The sequence below is a fragment of the Athene cunicularia genome (genome assembly GCF_003259725.1).
Source record: "Athene cunicularia isolate RWA chromosome 7 unlocalized genomic scaffold, athCun1 chr7_part1, whole genome shotgun sequence".
In the NCBI taxonomy this organism is placed as follows: Eukaryota; Metazoa; Chordata; class Aves; order Strigiformes; family Strigidae; genus Athene; species Athene cunicularia.
In genome coordinates, this window is record NW_020799107.1 from 31,450,963 (window position 1) to 31,470,418 (window position 19,456).

Consider the following 19,456-nt stretch of genomic DNA (forward strand, 5'->3'; position numbering starts at 1 on the left):
AATTACAGCTGTGGCTGCCAGGGGAGCTGTAAGGACAGAAATAAAGCCCATACAGGACTTGCCCTCCATTTCTTGTTTGACTACAGGATTTTTACATATTGCTCTCATAACAGTGCTAAAATAACAGTGATCTATTCCCTATCCTTTCGTTTTCTTTTTTCCAAAATCTATTTGTGAGAAGAAAATTTGGCCACAGTTCTTCCTTCCCGGATGTTAAAAGATTTATCAAATGAAATTTAATCACAAGACAATTGTTCAGACATTGCTGTTCTCTGAGTTTTTCTGGCAACAGAATCAAATGTAAACAGCCATCAAAAAATGTTATTTCTGAATGGGTCAAACTGGCTACCAGAGAAGCTTATTTAAAGCAAGGTAAGACTTTCTCTGAGGCATTAGTACATAGAAACGTACATTCTTCTAGATCTTTATCTTTTTACAGAAAGCAAGTATGCATCTTATGAGGAAATATTTAGAGGATTAGCAGTTTTTAGAAGCATCCTCTCTAGGTGCTGCATTTAGTCATCGTGATGTCTGTCGTTACTCTTTGGCTTTAAATATAAAACTTTATAGTGTGTCTTTTTGCCCAAATTTCTTTTATGCTTTTTGCTGCATTCCATAAAATGACCCTTTCAAAGAAGTGGCAGTACCAGGCTATGTGGAAGAATGATTTTTTTTATTAACCTCAAACCAGCTTTCTTGTGTCTGATGGTCAGCATCAGCCTCCACTTGCCAGACCACCTCTGCCCACCCTTGCTCATGTCCGTGCCTTTTGTTTCTATTATTAGGCTCAGTCAGTTTTTCTCTGTTTTTGACAGGTTGATTAAAGCTCTTCCACGGGAGTTGGGAAGGTTTTTAGTGTAGAAATAGTAACTCAGTGTAGAAATAGTCTATCAGAGGTTTAGGAGGTCTTTGATAGCAAGTTAATGCACTGGGCAATCTACCGCCCTGATTTCTGCAGTAGGCTGCGGTAAGATTATCTCTTTGAAATGTGGCCTGTTCTCTTTGGCCTTAGTAATGCATTGGTCAGAAATACAGCCTGTTCTGAAGCAAGGCTCTAATAAAATGTTAGCATACAAAGATACATTTAGAATTAACATTTTTCTCTCCTTATACGTCATTCCACTTAATACGTTGCATTGGAAGTATGAAGAAATACCATTTAAGCCTAAGTCTTTTTATTAATTAAGTATTCTAGTGTTAAGACCTCTACACTTTTCCTGCTTGTGGAGAACTTTGTGATCCCTTTGAGATGTGTCCTTCCCAGCCTGTACTGGGAAGTGACAGGTACTGGTAATAGTTCACAGTATTCCTCTCGTGGATTTTTTCCATTGTTTTTTAACCTTATTGCCTTTTGTATGGCTCTGATGAGCAGGACTTTCAGGCAAATATATGGATGATAAATAATTTTTCAGAGGAAAGTCACAGTTTCATATCTTTACCACTGGTGGGAAGCCCTGTGACAGGTGGACATAGTAGGTGTTTAGGTGGATTTCACTGAGAGTTAAAAGGGTTTCACATCTGACATATTCTGAGGATCTTCAAAAGAAGGGTCATATGTTCGTCCTTGTATGGAGAAAGGGTCTTACAAAAATAATTCCAGTTTTGGCACATAGGCCAGTGGCTGAATAAAATGAGCTGACTGCCTGAGCAGCAATGAGTTTGCTGGAGCACTGCATGCAGTGATAAAGTTAGAATGACGGGGGCAGATGGGCACGTAGTAGATATCTTTTAAGGTGCCTGATGTAGTCTGCTTGATTAAAGAGTTTGGGAAAGCAATTCAGAAACATAACAGCAGCTGACTTCAGAAGTTTTGAGGAAATGAGCCTGAATTAGGAAATGTGGATAAAATTAAACTTCAGCTTGCCCTGCTCTAAGGATTATCATGATGATATTGATGGGTAACTGAGATTTTATCCTACTTAGTCTATTCCTGGGTCTGAGATATACTTTGAAATCTCTCTGTCCTCCAAGGTTTGCAAATGAGGATGGTGTAAATGAAATTACTGAGAGCCTGGCTTTCAAAAGTTCAGGTATTCCTCACTACAGACAGAGATTCCCTCTGTGAAATCTTGGATCTCATTTGTGGTTGGTAACGTGGAGGAGTGACCATTAAGAAACATATTATTTAACAAGATTGCTTCGCTTTCTGCTTCTGTCTGAATTCATTGAAGTCCTCCAGCAGAGGAGATTGAACTACACAACCAGAGTGCTCAAAGTCACGCTGCAAAATTGAAACAAAAGTCTATCAGGAATTCAGTGCATCTGTACTCTGTGCTTGAGGCCTGCTAACGTCACAGAAATGTCCTATTTCCATCTCAAGGTTTTCCATCTTCTAAATGAGTCGTGCTACTTTCCCCATGCCTAAGCTGTGGAAAGCTAGGACTGTTCCCTTTCTTAAAATCTTGTTTCCTTCAGACGTTTTTTATAGTACAGCTTTATTTAAGAATGTCGGATGTGTTTGTATCCCTGCCTCTGTAGCAAGGTGACCTCTGATAGCAGGAGTGAAACTCCTTATCTGAGCAGGCTGGACCTCGCGGCAGCTGCCTGGCGTTTGGAAGAGTGCTCACAGATCTTCCTAATGATGGTAATGGTTAGTGGCATCTTTAAAACAGCTCCAGTATAATTAAAGCATGTAGTTAGGTTTCTCATTTAATGTCGATGAGACGGGAAGGAATTGAGGCAGTGTATTGATTTGAATGTATTGATCTGAGGGGTCACTGTGTCACTCGCCTCCCGTGACGGCGGGGAGGGAGGTGTGGAGGCTGCCGCGGGCTCAGAAACTTCTCCCTGCCTTTTCAGTGCCTTGAACAGAGGCCCTTACACTTGGTAGTAATACCTCTTGAGTTTATAAGTTAAAATACTAGGAACGTATATATAAAGACAAAAAAAAGGGTTTTTTTTAATGTTGTTACCAACTTTCTTGATAATATTAATTGCACATGGATTTAATTGCTTTGTGTTCCTTTCTTCTGCAGAGTCATCTAGTGGTTTATTTTGTCTGAAATCTGTGCACTGTAATATTGCTCTTTACATGCTAATTATCAGGATACAAGGAAATCCATCAGTGTTTCCCATTCTGTAAAATGGTAACCATTGCGTTGTTGTCCAAGGGATGTTGACTAAATGAGGCTTGTCTATGTTTTGGGGTCGCAGGTTGGCAGCTGAAATGAGATGGCATATTGTGTTGACAGTGCCTAATGTCGTACCTTTAGAAACTGGCAGAAAGATGCTCTCCACAGAGGGCCACAAACTCTGAAATTGAGTTTCTTAGTGAGCTCCAGCAGAGCCTGAAACCATTGACCTTCAGTCCATATATGATTTACTGATGGGGGCGGATATTTTTGGTGACATTTGGCGGCAGCTTTCTCACAGTGATGGACCCTTGGCTCTGGAAGATGTTTCCCGCCTGGTCCAAATTGCTCAAGTCTCTATATTGATCTTCAGAGAACTCTGCAATGTACATCTATTTTCGGAGCTACGGTGCAATTGGGCCTTTGAGAGAAGTCAGATGTAAGAGCAAGAGGGGAATTTGACAGTCTGTGGACAATTTAATTTTTTCTTTGTGATGTATTGTGGAAGACTGTAAAGCCTTATCTTACTATGTAAATCTCATAATAATACTAAAAAATGGAACCTCATGTTTTAAAAATCTGCTTTTACTATGAATTGAGTAGCCTGAAAGACTTAGATGCTAAACAATTCATAATAAAGTACAGTGGGATGAGTTTCTTTCCTGATACACAGAGGATGAAGACACTGATAAACTAAGAAAAAGCTACTCAGTTATGTTTGGACAAAGCAGATGATTTTCCTAGTGTCAGGGTGATGAGCAAAGTGTATATAGAAGAACACAGCTGAGCTACTATCCTAACCACTGTTGAATCCAGTGGATGATTTTTTTATTTGAGTAAGGACTTTCTTAAGACAGAGCTCCCAAGCAGCTGGCCCAGCCGCTTCAGGGAAGCAGCCCCAGGAGGAGGGGAATCATTTCCACAGTGGTTTTGGAATCCAGACAGATTTGTGCAGTGGATTTCTGCCTTTCTGCATCAAAAGTTCCCTGAGAGATGAATGTACACTGTGAACTCTTATTTATTTGCACCGAGAAGGTACCAGACAAATCTCTTCTCCAAAAGAGTTCTCTGCTTGTTCTGCAACCTGTTACAAAGAATGTGCTAATTAATGGAGATTTCCTTATTTAGTTAAAAGATTAAATCTATCAACTATTATGGTTTGTACGTAACTCAGAGGGTAAGCTTGCAAGTTTTTTAAGGAAGAGAACTGTAATGCAAAATCAGAAAAAATTAGGAATCATAATGCAAAGTCAGCACCAACCCCACTGCCTCATCAGGATTTATAGAGACTGTGAAATTGAGCAATAAAGCCAACCTTTGGATGAATTTCAATAACAATACTGTTGAGTTAAACTTGCTAGTGTTTTTTACAAGTCCTCTCAGGTCTATTTAGAATCTATAATCTGTCTGCTACGAGATAACGAGAGCATGTGCCTCTCTGTTGCGAAGAGCAAGTGGGAATAAATTAGCCGAGCGTCCATTATATGATCTTTGCAAAATATTTGATGTGAAAGTTTTTTGCTGGGTTTTTTTAGTTGTACATTTACTGACTGTATTCATTACATTATCTCTTAAATTTCCCAGCTAGCAAACTAACAATGCATAGAATCTCTCAAATCCTTGCTTATTTAAAAAAAAAAACCAAAAACAACCAACAAACCAAAGGCGAACATTTGCTGCATGGCAATACTACAGCTTTTTCAGACGCAACTGAATTTGTTAGCAACTTTAAGATTCTCAGACTTATTTGGTGTAGTTTCCTTCAGTCAATAATGTTCTCCCTTGAAGCAGGATTTAAATGATTGGACCTGGTTTGCTTAGGACAAGCTGCTACCCTGGTAGCTCACAAGCTGCTGTAGCCTTTAGTCATGCCATGTGGCCCATGGCTGGTGGCTGCCTTATCCACGGCACACTGGGAAAGCCCCAACTGTAGAAATATGTTCCGCTGGTGGAGTTAGTCTCTTAACTGCAGTCTGTGCTTGATGCTGAGTTTTAACCCGAGTTAAAACATGAGGTTTGCTTTGTAGGAGATCCCAAAGCTTCAGCTGAGCAGAATCTGGCCCACTGAGTGCCATGCTCCACCAAGTCTCCCTTATAAAGTCTTCAGCTGTTAGACTTTTAGCACCGCATGGATTTACTGGTGTTATTCTGCATATTTCACAGTCAGTAACCAAATGAATGTAAATATTAATTGCAAAATGAATCAATGTTTTTCCTCTACCTTTGGTCTGTGTAATTAGAAACATTTCTCCTGTGTCACTGTCCACTCTGCTGCTCCCTTGTTAAAGGGTGATCTCCTATAGACTCCAAGGGAAATTAGTGGGGTTATTACCAGTGGCACTTGCGGTGATGCACAGAATTGTCCTTCTCATAATAATGACCTTGAGTTTTCTGAAGCACCTCAAGGTTTGCTAACAAGTGTAGAACTGCTAGAAGTTTGTTAATTGAAGTGATGAAATATGTTAGAGAGGATACAAATGAGTTTAAAGCCAATTCAATTAGAAGTGCATCTGTTTCCAAAGCTGCTGGAGAATTGTTGTTTATTTTTGAATCACTTTTAAGTCAGCCTCCAGGAATCCTGTTGGCACCGTTGTTTAACACTGTGTGCAGACCTTACACTCACAGCAAATTTATCATTTGCAAGTGCAACAGTCAGGTGGATGCCAGTGTCTTATGTTAGCTTGTAAAGCTGCTGGTCACCTGCTTCTCCCACCACAATTCATTTGCAAATACAGAGGGGGACACGGGAGGACACTGCAGCCCCTCACTGGCTGTGCCTGGTGTGATATATGCAGTGTCTTGTGTAAGTGGGAAAGAAATTGTGCTACTGCAGAACTCCCCCAAGGTGCTGTAGTGCAATCCACAGCCTCTTCATGCTTCTGTGCCACTGACACCCACCAGCCCATCATGCAGCTGCCTTCTATTGCCTTGGTTCTTTTGGGTTGCACAGCAAAAATGAGACAATAACAGTTTTTACACAATGTATTTGAGCCTTAACCTCCAACACCTGCCAGACCATCATCCTTACTTATTCATCTACCTGCTATTGCTTTATCTCTTGGGCTGCACAGCAGAAATGAGACAAGTAATGGTTGCTGTGTTGTGTATTTGAGCCTTCCCAGTACATCCTGTGTAATCTGTGGGTGCTTTGTTTATTATAGACACTTTAGGGAAGAGACTCCATTTGTGGCTTGTAGAGCAACAAGCACATTGTTCTTAATGAATAAATAATAGTAAAATGAGCTGTGCAGCCTAGGTAAATGCACTTGTTCATCCCATTATGTTGGCAGTGTCTCAGTAGTAAAACAATAGTGCTTAAACATAGAAAAAGCTTATTTGATCATCCAGCTCAATTTTTCCTGCCAATTCAGGACTATTCCCAGTAGTATGTTTCAAAGCGCCTACGTAAATATCCCATGCACTGGTGTTTCTTTTGCTACCTCCTGCGACATCTCTGTGAGCACTCCAGCTCTGTGGCGTTCAGGAGCCTGCTGTTGGCTCAGATAGGACAGAAGCTCTCATCTCTTGTTTCTAAATTAAATGAGCTTTATTTTAATGGGATTTGAGATTTTGAGGAATAATAATTAAAAAAAAAGAAGTTAAAGGAAGCTTCAAGAAATAATATAAGAACACACGGAAAACAGGCTGAGTAGGGCTGGGGAGAAGAGAGCATCTTTTTACATAGAAGGTCTTGGAAACTTAACGAATCTTTGGTATCATCTTCTGCAGAGGAGAGAAGAATGGGGAATGTGATGGATGAGTGAGATATTTAAGGATGACACTGACAAAGCCAGCTGTGTAAACTCAACCTTGAGTTAGTTGTCCTAAGATGAACAACCATAGCTCAGAAATGTTTATTCTGTTTCCTTTATTTGTATTCTGTTATGGTAAGTAATCCTCTGGATAATAGTCTGAATGCAGAATTCTTTATTAGTAGGTTGTTTTAATAGCATATCTCCCTTGGGTTTTTTTGGGTTTTGTTGGTTTGTTTGTTTTGGGGTTTTCTTTGTATTATGCACCATGCCAATGCGACAAGTTTTCTAGGAATGCCAATACTAGGATTATTGTGGGTATTCATACTGAAGTCTTTTCATGCCCCTGTCAATGGCAAGCCATTGCTTGGGTCCTCCAGAGGAAAACAAATATCTGGTTCTCATAGGCAATGGATGAGCTGAGTACAACATTATTTACTAGTTTCTCATAAAAAGATAGCCATAAAGACATTCTCTGTCTGAGCAGAGAGGATACATCACATAAAAATTTTTGGAGAAAAATTTTTGTTGAATGAAATCTTTGATCCGTGGGTATCTCATCAAGTGATTGATAGAAGAAATAATGGCAGCCTGTGAGAAGAGCTTGAAAGAAAGTTATGTTCCCATTTTGATTCTGGAGCATTGTTCTGTATGGAGAATTGTTTTCCTCTGGGCAGTATGGTAATTTAATGCTCTATTAGATGGCCATTATTTGTTTATACTTAATGAAATTTAGAAATATGGGTGAGGAAACTCAAAAAGTACTGAGCTGGCCTCAGCAACAGGACATCTTTAGAAATTCCGTGGTTCACTGAGGGATCTCCACTGCACTTTGTGGGGATGGAATACAATAGGTTGCTTTATTTTTGTTTATTATAACTTTTCCTTCCTCTTCCTTATATTTCTTTTCTTATTATATTTCAGTTTTTGTCTTATATTTCATTATAGAGGTAGGTCTTGAACTGCCAAAAGGCTTAGCCCATTTTGCCTTCACTGATAAGTTGATAACCCCTCTGTCTAATCCTCCTTTGAAACAAGGCACTTCCTTTGTTTCTGTTGAGAGTTAATTACCTAGGCTGTCACACAGCCCAAGGAAAAATGATATTTCATACAGTGGTGGAACAGAACTCTTTGGAGAACTGCCTAAGAAATGCTTCTCATAAACCTATCATGAGAAAATTTCTTTTACTTATCATAATGTATTATGAATTGCTTTGAGTGGCAACCTAAGCAGGTGGAATAGAATATTAGTGGGGTATCTGGGAGTTTCATTCGGGGGAAAAAAGTGAGTCTGTTTTGGAAATATTTGTATATATGTGTGCATGGGTGTAATCTCACCTAGATGAGAATACAAAGCATGCGAAGTTGAAATATCTCAAACATGCAATGGATTAGATTGGAAATAATTAAGATACACAATTCCAGTGGCTTTGGAGCTGCAAATGGAAAGGTGACACAGCACATGGAGATAAAGGTAGCAAAGAAAAACAGAGCACACTGTTTGGGGACAGGTCTGCAGCTTTGGGGAAGAGTTACAGTGTGAGTTACTGGGGAAATGATTGCAGCTGCCAAGCCTTGGGGTGACTGCTGTAAAGGAAGAGGGAACTGCACCATCATGAAGGCAAAGAGAGAAGAAATAGAGCATCATTGAGCTGAAGGAGGGAACTACTGTTGTTTCTAGTATTTCTTAAGGCACTGTTTACAAAAACATCACTATTTCTTGTACGTCTAGGAGGAGGGGGATGCCTAAATAAGCCTGAAACCTTTCTTGATACTGACTTCAGCATGAAGAGCAGGAGGGAGGCAGCGTGTTGCTGCTGTGGGTCGATGCTCAGTATGTAACGCAGTCCTGCTTCAGAGCCAGCAGCAGGTTCAGGCAAGGCAGAGCTGGTAAATCCAGCTCTGGGCCAGAGTAATCTTGGTGCCTCTGCCTCAGTGTTTCTCACAGAGTTAAGTTCTCATTGTTTGTGGCTGTTTTCTGGGGATTTTGGAGGGTAGCTGCTTCTGGGTTGGTTTTATCAGGGTTTTGTTGTTTGGCTGTTTTGTATTGTTTTTTTTCTACTCCCTGCTGCAGTGACTGTCACCTTGATAGAGTGGGGAAACCCTTCATAAAAGAGTAATTGAATGAGCTAATTTGGTATTCTGTAGGTAAGGAATATAGAGGGAGTGTTAGTGCGATGAAAACCAAACAGAAAGGGCATAAAAATGAGAAATATCAGAAACACATAGGATGAAATTCAGTTATTTCCATGACCGTCATTGCCAGAGATGTCAGAGGGTTGAAGCTGCCTGTAATAAAGGCTGATCTTAGCAGCCACTGACTTTCACGGTCTAACATGAAATCTCTTTTTTGTTTAAATTAAAATAGTACATACGGACATGACAAGCAGATAATAGAAACTCAAGGAGAACAAATGCAGCACAGTAAGCAGCAAGGTGCAGGAGTTATTCCACACTGCCGACCCAAGACTGCTGCCAGTAATTCCCCAGATGCCCCAAAGGCTCAGCCACCCTCCACGGCCAGTGCTAGGCTCTGCAAAATCTCTCTTCCATATGCCAACTCCTAAATCAGCTGTGGGGTTGTGCCTGTATGAAGGAACCTTGTTTTTCCTCTGAGAAAACCTGCTGGATTTTAGTTCAGCATCCTGCAGATGTCTGGTATTCTGATTTTAAGAGGTGATGATCTTGGGAGGACTTTTATGTCAAATCAGGTTAAGGTGAAGGCAAAGCTTTAAAATGCTATTTAGGAAACCCAGTGTCTTGGTTTTGTCTGGGATGGAGTTAACTTTTTTTTCTAGGACCAGGTATGGTGCTGTGGTTTGGATTTAGTATGAGAGTAATGTTGATAACACACTGCTGGCTTTAGTTGTTGCTAAGTAGTGTTTATATTAACTCGGGAAATTTTCAGCTTCTCATGCTGCCCTTCCAGCGAGGAGGCTGAGGGTGCACAAGAAGCTGGGAAGAGACACAGCTGGGACAGCTGACCCCAACTGGCCACAGGGATATCCCAGACCATGTGGTGTCAGGCTCAGTGTATAGACTGGGGGGGAACCTGCTTGGGAAGAGACTGGGCATTGGTCAGTGGGTGGTGAGCAATTGCATTGTGCATCACTTGTTTTGTATATACTAATTTTTTAGTATTGTTACCACCACTATTATTATTTTATTCCTTTTCTGTTTTATTAAACTGTCTTTATCTCAACCCATGAGTTGTTTTGTTTTTTTTTTTTTCCCAATTCTCACCCCCATCCTGCTGCAGGGCGGGAAGGAGTGAGTGGCTGTGTGGTGCTGGCTGAGGTTTAACTACAGAATAGGCAAACCAGTTGGAAGGATGTATATAGAGAACTACCGAAAGACATGAGAAGCACGTTTCATCTGCTTCTCCCAAGCACGAGTCCTGCGCTGCTCCAGCGGGCAGACTGCAGGCAGGTCCCTCACATGTCCTGGTGGGAGCTGCCAAGAGCGCTGCTGTAGTGCTTCCACCATCCTCTGGCTCTGTCTGCTGGGAAGAGAGCCTCTGCCTCCCTGCCTGTGCCAGCTCTGGAGATGGTTAGCGTAATACTAAAGGCGTACAAAATTGTGCTGTACACTTAGTTCTCCAGAATTTATTATGGCCAAGACCTCACAGGGAAGATAATCACCGCCTGTTGGTGACCACCAGACTCACAACAGATACTTCTGCCAACATCTGTCCTTTACATCAATCAGTTTTATCACAGCCTTCACTGGACTGAACCAAGTAATAATTAGTTTTAGTCACTGCTGTTCTTTCCAAACAATATCATAATCTCGCATTGGGAAGTCATTGTCAACCTGCCAAATGTCTCCTCTTCGAGAAGTTCTCATTTTGTGTTGATTGCACAGATTGCAGTGAGACATCAGAGGATCGGAGTTCATTAGTTGCAGTGATTAAAACCTTTCTTAAATTTTTGGTTTAGGTTACATTGAAGAATCTTGCACGGTCCCTTGCCCGTTTGATTGCAAATTAAGCGATTGGTCCAGTTGGTCCCCTTGCAGCTCTTCTTGTGGACCGGGGGTGAAAGTCCGATACAGGTGGCTTAAGGAGAAGCCTTACAATGGAGGTCGTCCCTGCCCAAAGCTGGATCTCAAGAATCAGGTGAGCGGTGTTGAAAAGCCAACAGCAATCTTTCTGTGCTTACTGTATTTTTAATTGTGATCAAAAGGTACTGTGCTGGTGAAGAAATTAAAAATAGGAGTTATCTCTGGGACCACAACTTGCATCAGATTTTGTAGGCAATCCTCAGACTTCTTGAGGATTGAGGGGGAGATGCTCATTCAACAGCAGACCTTGACCTGAAACACTGTATTTCTTACATGAAGAAATTTTTATCTCCTGGAGCACAGGAAGCCCTGGATGAATAATCCCACCTGGACAGAGTGTAGGCATCAGAGAGCTCAGATGTTATGGGTACTTTAAAACTTTTAATTCTTTCTGAGACTATGGTTGCTGCAGAAACATTTATTAAATATATATTGCTATTTTTAGCAACATTTCTCTTCAACACAAGTTCCCTTGAACATTAATCTCTCTATATTCAATATTGAAGTATCCCATCAGAGAAAAGTAATCTCTAAATTGCTACTCTTAAAAAAAGATCAGCATCTATTTAAATGCTACTTCATGCTGTATGCATTTCTGCAAAACTAATAGTGATTTTCTATACTTGCTGATTAATTCTCAACACTGATTAACATTGATGAAGTACTATTTAGTTTTGCCTATCCTTTATTTCAGATTCAACCATGAAAATTAATTAATAGAAACAGTCGTGCTGAAGGGACTTAATATATATGTTATGAATATATATGTAAAAAATATTTTTCATAGTATGCGTAGAAGGACTTTAATAGCATTCATACAAAGATTTATTCATGTAGTGGCTTGTAGGTGGTAGAGCTGGTGGATCCAGTTGTTTTTCTGTGCAACCATTGGTGCAGCAGTCATGTCCCGGGATGCAGCACCGCTTCTAACACCTGATTCTGAACTTGCCTCATTTCCTTCACAGTTTATTTTTTTTTCTGTGAGAAACTTGGTAAATACTTTTTTTCTTTTTTTTCTTATTACTAGTTGAAATTCATAGGCAGTAGCCTAACCAGAAGCAGCAGAGACTACAAAAATATAAAACTGCAATAAAGTGTATGTTGTCCATACCTCAGTGCTTTTCTTAATAGATCAGACAGATCACCAAAGAGGCAAAATGAAATCCCACAGTAAGTTGTATGGTAACAATAAGCTCCTTTGTAATGAAAAGATACTGGGGTTTGTTACCCATAGACGCAGCAGACTACTTCCATTAAAAGTAAACCTATTGCTATAAAGTGTTGCCTATTCCCACACACATTAGATTTGCTAATTTCAAAAGCCTTTCAGAAGTTATTAAAGGGAAGAAATGTTTTAAACTTGGAAATTATGTCTTTGTACGGTTTATCAGTGCAAAGTGCCATGGCTGGTATTATTATAAAGGTGGTTGATGTTTTTTGCCTCTTTACCAGGAACACAGTCTTGATGAAAAACTCACTGAATTCATTAGAGGGCTTTCTCTTGTGGGATCTAGTAATGGCACCTTAGAATTGTATTAAGGTCTGTTTCTTGAGATTTGTGACTTTTTGGGTTTTGGGGTGGTTTCTTGTTTCTTTGCCTGTGGATTTGTTTGGTGTTTTTTTTTGTTTGTTTGTTTGTTTGTTTTTGTTTTTTTTTTAGGATAGAAATGGAAGCTGTTTTATCGCAGAAATTGATTATCTTTTTCCAATTTAGATTGATAGGATTGGATCAGATCCCATATATTTTGGAGCTTTTAGGATAAGAAGAAATTGTGCTAATAAGGAAAGTGTGTGTGTATATGTATGTACACTTAGATATGCACACATATGCACATGTCATGTACGTGTTTCTCTTCATTGCCTCCTAAAATGCTTCTTAATCCGTTGTGCAGTTTGGAAGGAGTTTTACTCTGTACCTACTGGACTTTGACTTCCAGCACTGATGTAGATACACCGAGGTCCTTAGGCACATTGCAGCATGCACATGTTGCCTACCTAGATGGTAAACTAAATTAGCTGATTGCACTACTATTTAGCTAAACTGGACACATATCAGTAATCCACTGCAAGGCAGATTGTCTTCTGTTTCCTCTGGTCTGGGCAGTGTTTAAATCCTAGAGCAAAGCTCTGTAGATTCTTTGTATGTAAATATGTGGCATCCTAATTATTTTTATATAATCTGGGTTAAATACCTGCAGTAAAATACTTGCTTTTGTTTGATATCAGACATAAGAAAGCTAAACCACTTCTCTGCTGAGATTTGCTCTATCTTTCACTGGCTACCATGTTACGTTGTGGTTTATGGAATTGATAGAGATGTTAGATAACTTAGCACCAAGGATAAACTCCTTTAGGCACCAGTAGATTTCCCTTATTATTTCCTCCAGTATTTTTATTTATTCTTTTAAAATTATTGCTTCTGAGCTTGGGTCTTGTTATTGCTTAATCAGTTACTTTGGAGGACCATCCATTTTCCAGTGTCTTATAATTAAAGCCCTCGGTCAGTTTGTGTCTTTTTCTCATTAAGCCAAATAAGCTTTTCACCCTCTTCTTGTGAAGGGTGTTTTCTAGGCTTCTTGGCAGACGCCTTTATGTCTGTTTTTTCAATGTCTTTCAGGTATTTGACATAAATTTACCTACAGAGAGTGTTACTTGAAACACTATTCCAACAGTTTTCTTACTATTTCCCACCATGGCCAGTGCCCCCCTGCCAGTACAGATACTTAAGCAAAGCTTTGGAGAGAGGAGCAATTTGCATGATTAAACCAATTTATTTGATGCATATAAATAGTTATTTGAATCACATAACCTGTTTCATAACAAACTGTCCTCCTAGGATAAGTTCAGTCAGTGTAGTGCAGGTTGTTTGTGTACTTAGGACAGAATTTTTTAGCAGAAATTTAATTTTATTCAGAGATAATAACACATTCTGTTACTGCATGATATTCCATTGGGGTTATGCTCTTAATTCCACAGATTTTTTGGCTCTTCTGGAGTATTTTGAAGCCACTCATTCAGATGTCTTCATCCCCCCCCTGCCTGTAGAGCCTCTCAAGCAGTCCACTCCTTTTGCAGTAGGTGTGAGAAGTAAACTCAGAGTTAGCACAATTAATTCAGCTTTTGTGTATTTCTTCTCATTAAAGTCGATGGACTAAGTTGAGCTCTTCCAGATTTTATTCCAGGTTTTGTTATTTTCTACTAGAAATGACAAACAGTTTGTGTGGGCTGTATACACTTGGTAAGCACTTGATTTGATGTAGTCACTTCAGCCTTAAACTTCCTCTGTGTTGTTGTGCTGTGAAATTAAAAAAATGAATTACAGTATCTGAGGAAAGGACGACAGTATTTTAATGCAGGTCCATGTAATATGTTGAATTACTTTTCGTCTCGTACCCCTAAGTGTTTGAAAGTTGTTGAAGAGTTGGTTAACTACATTTTGCTCCATCTCTTAAAGAAAATGGGCATGGCATGTAGAAGCTCTACAGCTCTTAGATAAGGATATGATTGCCTCTGAACAGCCGATTGGATTATGGGGTCAGCTGGCAGATGTTCTTGGCTGTGCAATGCATGTTAAGAGGTGTAGCATTTACATTTTTCTATTTCTGCTCTTATTTGAATGCAGTTACGCAGCATGCAGTTGCTAAGCTATTTAATATGTAGTTCTACATGATGAAAGGTTAAATATGAGTTATGGGGGGTTTATTGCTTGAATATTCTTTTATAGGTTTTTAGGATTACTACAAGAAAATGCATCTTATTTTAAAGACTCATGAATTCCAAGGATTATCTTTTTATTGATTGCTCTAATATATATTCTTGTCAAGATTTTTCCCTCCTTCTGCTTCCTCCCCCTCTCTCTCTTACTGGATCCTGCTAAAGGACAAATATCATAGCAAGTAGTTTATTCCCTTTATATGTACTGTATATATTTAAGCAAACATTTTTAAAGGATTGGGAGCATTTGTAAAGGCAGGCATAGCAGGAAAAAAAATGTAATGTATTTGAAATTTAAACTTACTGCTTCCTTTAAAATGAATATTTTATTCTTAATGACATTTTCCGGTGTTCACTCTAGAATATGAGATATACAGACACCTTGCACATTACAATTGCAAGTACTTGTGCTGAAATGGCATACAGAAGTTTAACGAAGGGGAAAAGGGGGCAGTGGTACATTCACAGATCAGATCTCTCAGAAGCAGGTGTGAAGATGTATGAATTTCTGTTAACCTTTTCATAAAAAATGAGTGGTTTAGTCCCACTTGTGCTTCAGAGAAAACAAATTTTTTTTGATCAGCAAAAACCCATGTCAAATTTCTTTTCAGAAGTGAAAATCTTACAAAATTATAGGCTTTAAAAAGTCACCGTTAAAATGTACAAGATTGAATGGGCTCGGAGACTGCTGTTAACTACAGAAGTCACTATCTGTTGCAAGGCAAAGCTGGGCTTGGGGCTAGAGGTGGAGTGTGTGTGTGTGTGATATTTCCCCTTTTCTAATCTGTAATGTTAGGAAAGGTCTGTTCAGGAAAGGCCGTTTGTTGAGATGTTTCTAGGGGTTTTCACACTTTGATTCCTCAAAAACCCTACAAAGAAAACCAGCGTAATAGTATGCACGCTAAAGTCTGACTTGTTCACGTTCAGTAGCGGTTTCTCAAGGCAATTTTTGGCTCATATTTGGCCAGCTAAGTTTCCATGATCCGAAAATCGCTGTGTCAGAGGAAATCTGTCTACAGAAGAGCCACATAGCATGGCTTGTCACAGGACACTGTAATGAAACAAAGTAAATTTTTATGTAGGTAACTGCTCTCAGAGCAGTAATTTTATATGCAGTAAAGTTTCTGAATAAGCAACATATAACACTACTGCATTTCTCCGGTTTTCCTTCCTTCAAGTTACATTCCTGTTCCTACTTGCTGACTCAAGATATTTGCAACCTCTTTCGTTTATTTTTGTCCCCTATCTAACTGTGAATTATCAAAATAGTTTTCTCTCTTAATTTTGAGTGTATCTGACAATAAAATATTTTATTTTCATGCTTTGTTTTGGTGTAATACTCAGCTCTACTTTTCCTTTGCATAAATATGTCTATGTATGTATATGTTCAAGTCTATGAAGCATTTTCAAAATTGTTAGCCTCCTTTGTTAGAAGTTAAGTTTGAGCCCAGCGTCTTTCATTACTGTCACTGAATGAGCTCACATCCAATCCCTGGATGGTGAGTTAGTTGCATATATGACCCTTACCTTTCAGTATCAGAAATTGGTCTTCAAGAATATAGTTAATAATGTGTTAGCTATAAATAGCTCCTGCTTAAATCAGTTATTTTATGAGATAGATTTCTAATTGTCAGGGAAATCGCTGAACTTTTTTGAGGGACTTAATCTTTTCCTCTCACAGATTTTGTCTGCCAGGAGTTTATTTCTGAGCCCAGTCCTGTGCTGCTGTATCAGTAGGATCAGCTGTGTAAGATCCCTTTTTGTGGCATGCAAGGACACAGCTGACCTGTATTTTCCTCTGGCTCTGTCTATCAACACTCGTTTGCTTCATGTGCAACTTAATTCTGGAAACAAAAATCCTATCCTTAATCTTGGTTTTACCTTCAGAAGGTCTGATTTCCTCCCACTCACCCTTAAAGGAAGGAATTACAGCATTGAAAACATTTGTCCTCTGATTTCTAGTGTGGTTTTACAGTGTCATAAAAATGACAAGTTTTTTTGTCTGCTACACTAATGTAGGAGAATTTTCAGTGTCAAAAAATAGCGAGAACCTCCTGGTTTCCTTACCCTTTTCTTGCTGCGGCTGGAAGTTTTGATACTAAACAGTAATTTAGATCATTAAATGAGCAAAACTAGCAATCCAAATCTGTGTGGCCTGAGCACTATCTCATCTTCCCAAAGCAAATGTCTGGAGAGTCCACCATGTCACTGGTTACTGCTTTGCTTCTCAAGGAAAATAGAGTTATTTCCCATGTTGACCTTCAGGATAATGACCCTGTAGCATCTACTCTAATTCCCAGCATATATTAATTTTGTATTCAGCTTCAATAGCTCTCCACACTTGATTTTCATTTCTCCTGCAGGTTTTCTGTTGAATAAAGAGTCATGTAAACATGTTTTCACAATTTCCACTCATGAAAAGCTTTAGCTTTGCAAAAATGGAGCATTTTAACAACTTCTTCAATAATCTTTTTCACTTTTTTCTATATTGCTCCTTTAAACTTCTCTTTAATAATAATCCATCTTCATATATGGTGTTTTCTGTAATCATAAGAGTACTTTTGCGATTTGTGAAATTAAATACCTTACAATGATAGTCTCCTTTGTAGAATTACTCTAATTCCAAAGAAATTAGCAGCTTTATGCTAATTGATTAAACTACATTTTTCTACCTACCAAGTTCTTAATGAAATATGTATCAAAGCAGGACTTTTTGCTGTAAAAGAAAGTCTTTGCATCTCTGGAACTGAAAATTTACCCATAATTATTTCTGATTTGAATACAGTTCCTACATTTGTAGTTGAAAAAGATATTTGTTGTTGAATATGATAGCATATTGCAAAATATAGTGAAAGACGGGAGTTGTACCAGAAGTGCTTTGTCCTGTTTATTTTCTCTGCAGAGGAGATGGAATTAAATGGGAAATCATCCATAGAAGGTCAGGTGGCCCAGTGGAGAAAGTATTAGCATTTCACCTAAGGAACTGAAGTTAAATTGGTCTGGACAATATTTTTTAAGGAAAGAAGTTTGGTTTGTGCTGAATCTCTTGTGGACAATATGTCATGTTGGAGGACCAGCATACACTGTGTGTCATAAATCAGCGTGACAGCATCTAACACTGAGACTGAACTTACTCTTGCTTGTCTTTGTCTTAGGAGCAGGAGAACACAAAGGATTGATGCCTTGGTTATTCCTTGGCAGCAGATTTAATCTTGGCTGTTTTTTCCCCTCCTCCCTCTGTTTAGAGAGTTTTCTGGGTTTTTTCTGCAAAGTTTTGTAGTGTGATTTGTTCTCAGTTTTAGGTTCACAAACGTTAAGGAAGGGGAAGTGCTGCATAATAGTTAAAATAAGGATGTAGCTTCTGTTCTAATTGGAACGAACCTAAGAATATTCAGAATAAAAATGTTGGTATGTCTTCACCTTTTCATATGGTAAAAGATGTGAAAAACAGGTATTTGGCGTCATGCATTTTATCACACGTGACATCAGAAAAAGTGAGCTACACAGAAGTATCCCTTATCTTGCTTTTGGTAAGTTAAATGAAGGTTTTGACACATTTTCCTTCTCTCTCTTATAATTTCTTTGTGTACGAAGTCTGTTTCCAAAATGTTATCTTGCTAATTACGAAACAATGTTTGCTATAATAGAAGACATGAATGTGGAAATTTCTTTTTAAATGGATTCTAAGTCAAGTAATGAAATCAATTACAATAATTTATAGTTCTGTAGAACCTGCCACATGATTTCAAAACTTTTTGAAGTGTGAATGCGACAAGATATTGGCAAGACGTTGAATGGGAATGCATTAAGCAGAAGGCAGCCCAGCTTTGTTCAATCTAGGGAGATTGTGTGTGCGCAATCTGAATCGTGATGCAGAATGTCCAGCCTGAACGAAGGTTGGGTTGGGTTGAGTTGGCTAATTAGGTACTGGCATGGGCCTGAGTTATCATCTACTACCCTCAGAAACCAGTTTGAGGCTATTCTAGGAAGAAGCTTTTAAGAAACGACATCACAGCAGTATGCCCCCAGATCTGATACTGAGAAATTGCAGTAAAGAAATGAGTTTCCTCTCTGCAGGGCAGAGTATCTCATACATCCTTCAGTCAGCCAAATATCTAAGTCTGGATATGTGTCATACAGGCCTCCACCTTGAGATCTTATGCATTTGCTCTGCTAGGTATGCAGCTCTAGGTTGGTTGTTAATTAAGATTTTGGTCACTTTTTTCATTTTTCCAGTGGACAACAGTGTCTTTTCAAAGGACTGAATTTCCTTATAAATATATAGCAGATTCTGTGTGTTCTCAGTTTCAGGCTGACCGAATTCAGTTGGTTGGCTTTGCTCTTAGAGGAACAGAATTTGTTAAAGATGGTCTGACTCAACTGCATGCTGTGAACATATCTTGAGCATTCAGAGCAGAAAATTCCTACTTTCTGACTCTCCTCTATGAATAAGAGAATAATTGGAAATGAAGTTGCTGCTCAAACAGGGAGAGTAGACATGAAGATGTATGCAATGTGAATTCATCTGTCAAAGCTACTGAGAAGCTCAGGAACGCTCAGGCACCTCTTGCATTATGGTCCTTAAAATAACCCTGGTCTTGCCTTCTTTAAGTAGTTAATATTGCCGTGTTGTTCCATCTACAGCAGTTATCATTGATTAATACTTAACAAGTGTTAATATTTTTTCTGGTGCAGACATTTCTTGTGGCCATTTCCCAGGAATTATACCCATATCATTTGTTCTGTTTGCTTTGTTTTATGCACTGTAGCTGATTAATAGATTCAGGAAAGGATTTTATTTTCTTTTTATGTTGTTTAATTGGTTTCTTCTTCCTGCAAGACATCAGAATAAAAGTG

The 19,456-nt window shown here is 38.9% G+C and overlaps 1 protein-coding gene across 1 annotated transcript in view; it reads left to right on the forward strand.

Annotated features, from left to right (window-relative positions):
* THSD7B (thrombospondin type 1 domain containing 7B) overlaps positions 1 to 19,456 on the forward strand; it is a 363,825-nt gene that overhangs the window by 271,601 nt on the left and 72,768 nt on the right. The window contains exon 16 of the mRNA XM_026852525.1: positions 10,762 to 10,940. Coding sequence (XP_026708326.1) covers positions 10,762 to 10,940 — 179 coding nt within the window. The remainder of the gene's footprint in view (positions 1 to 10,761; positions 10,941 to 19,456) is intronic.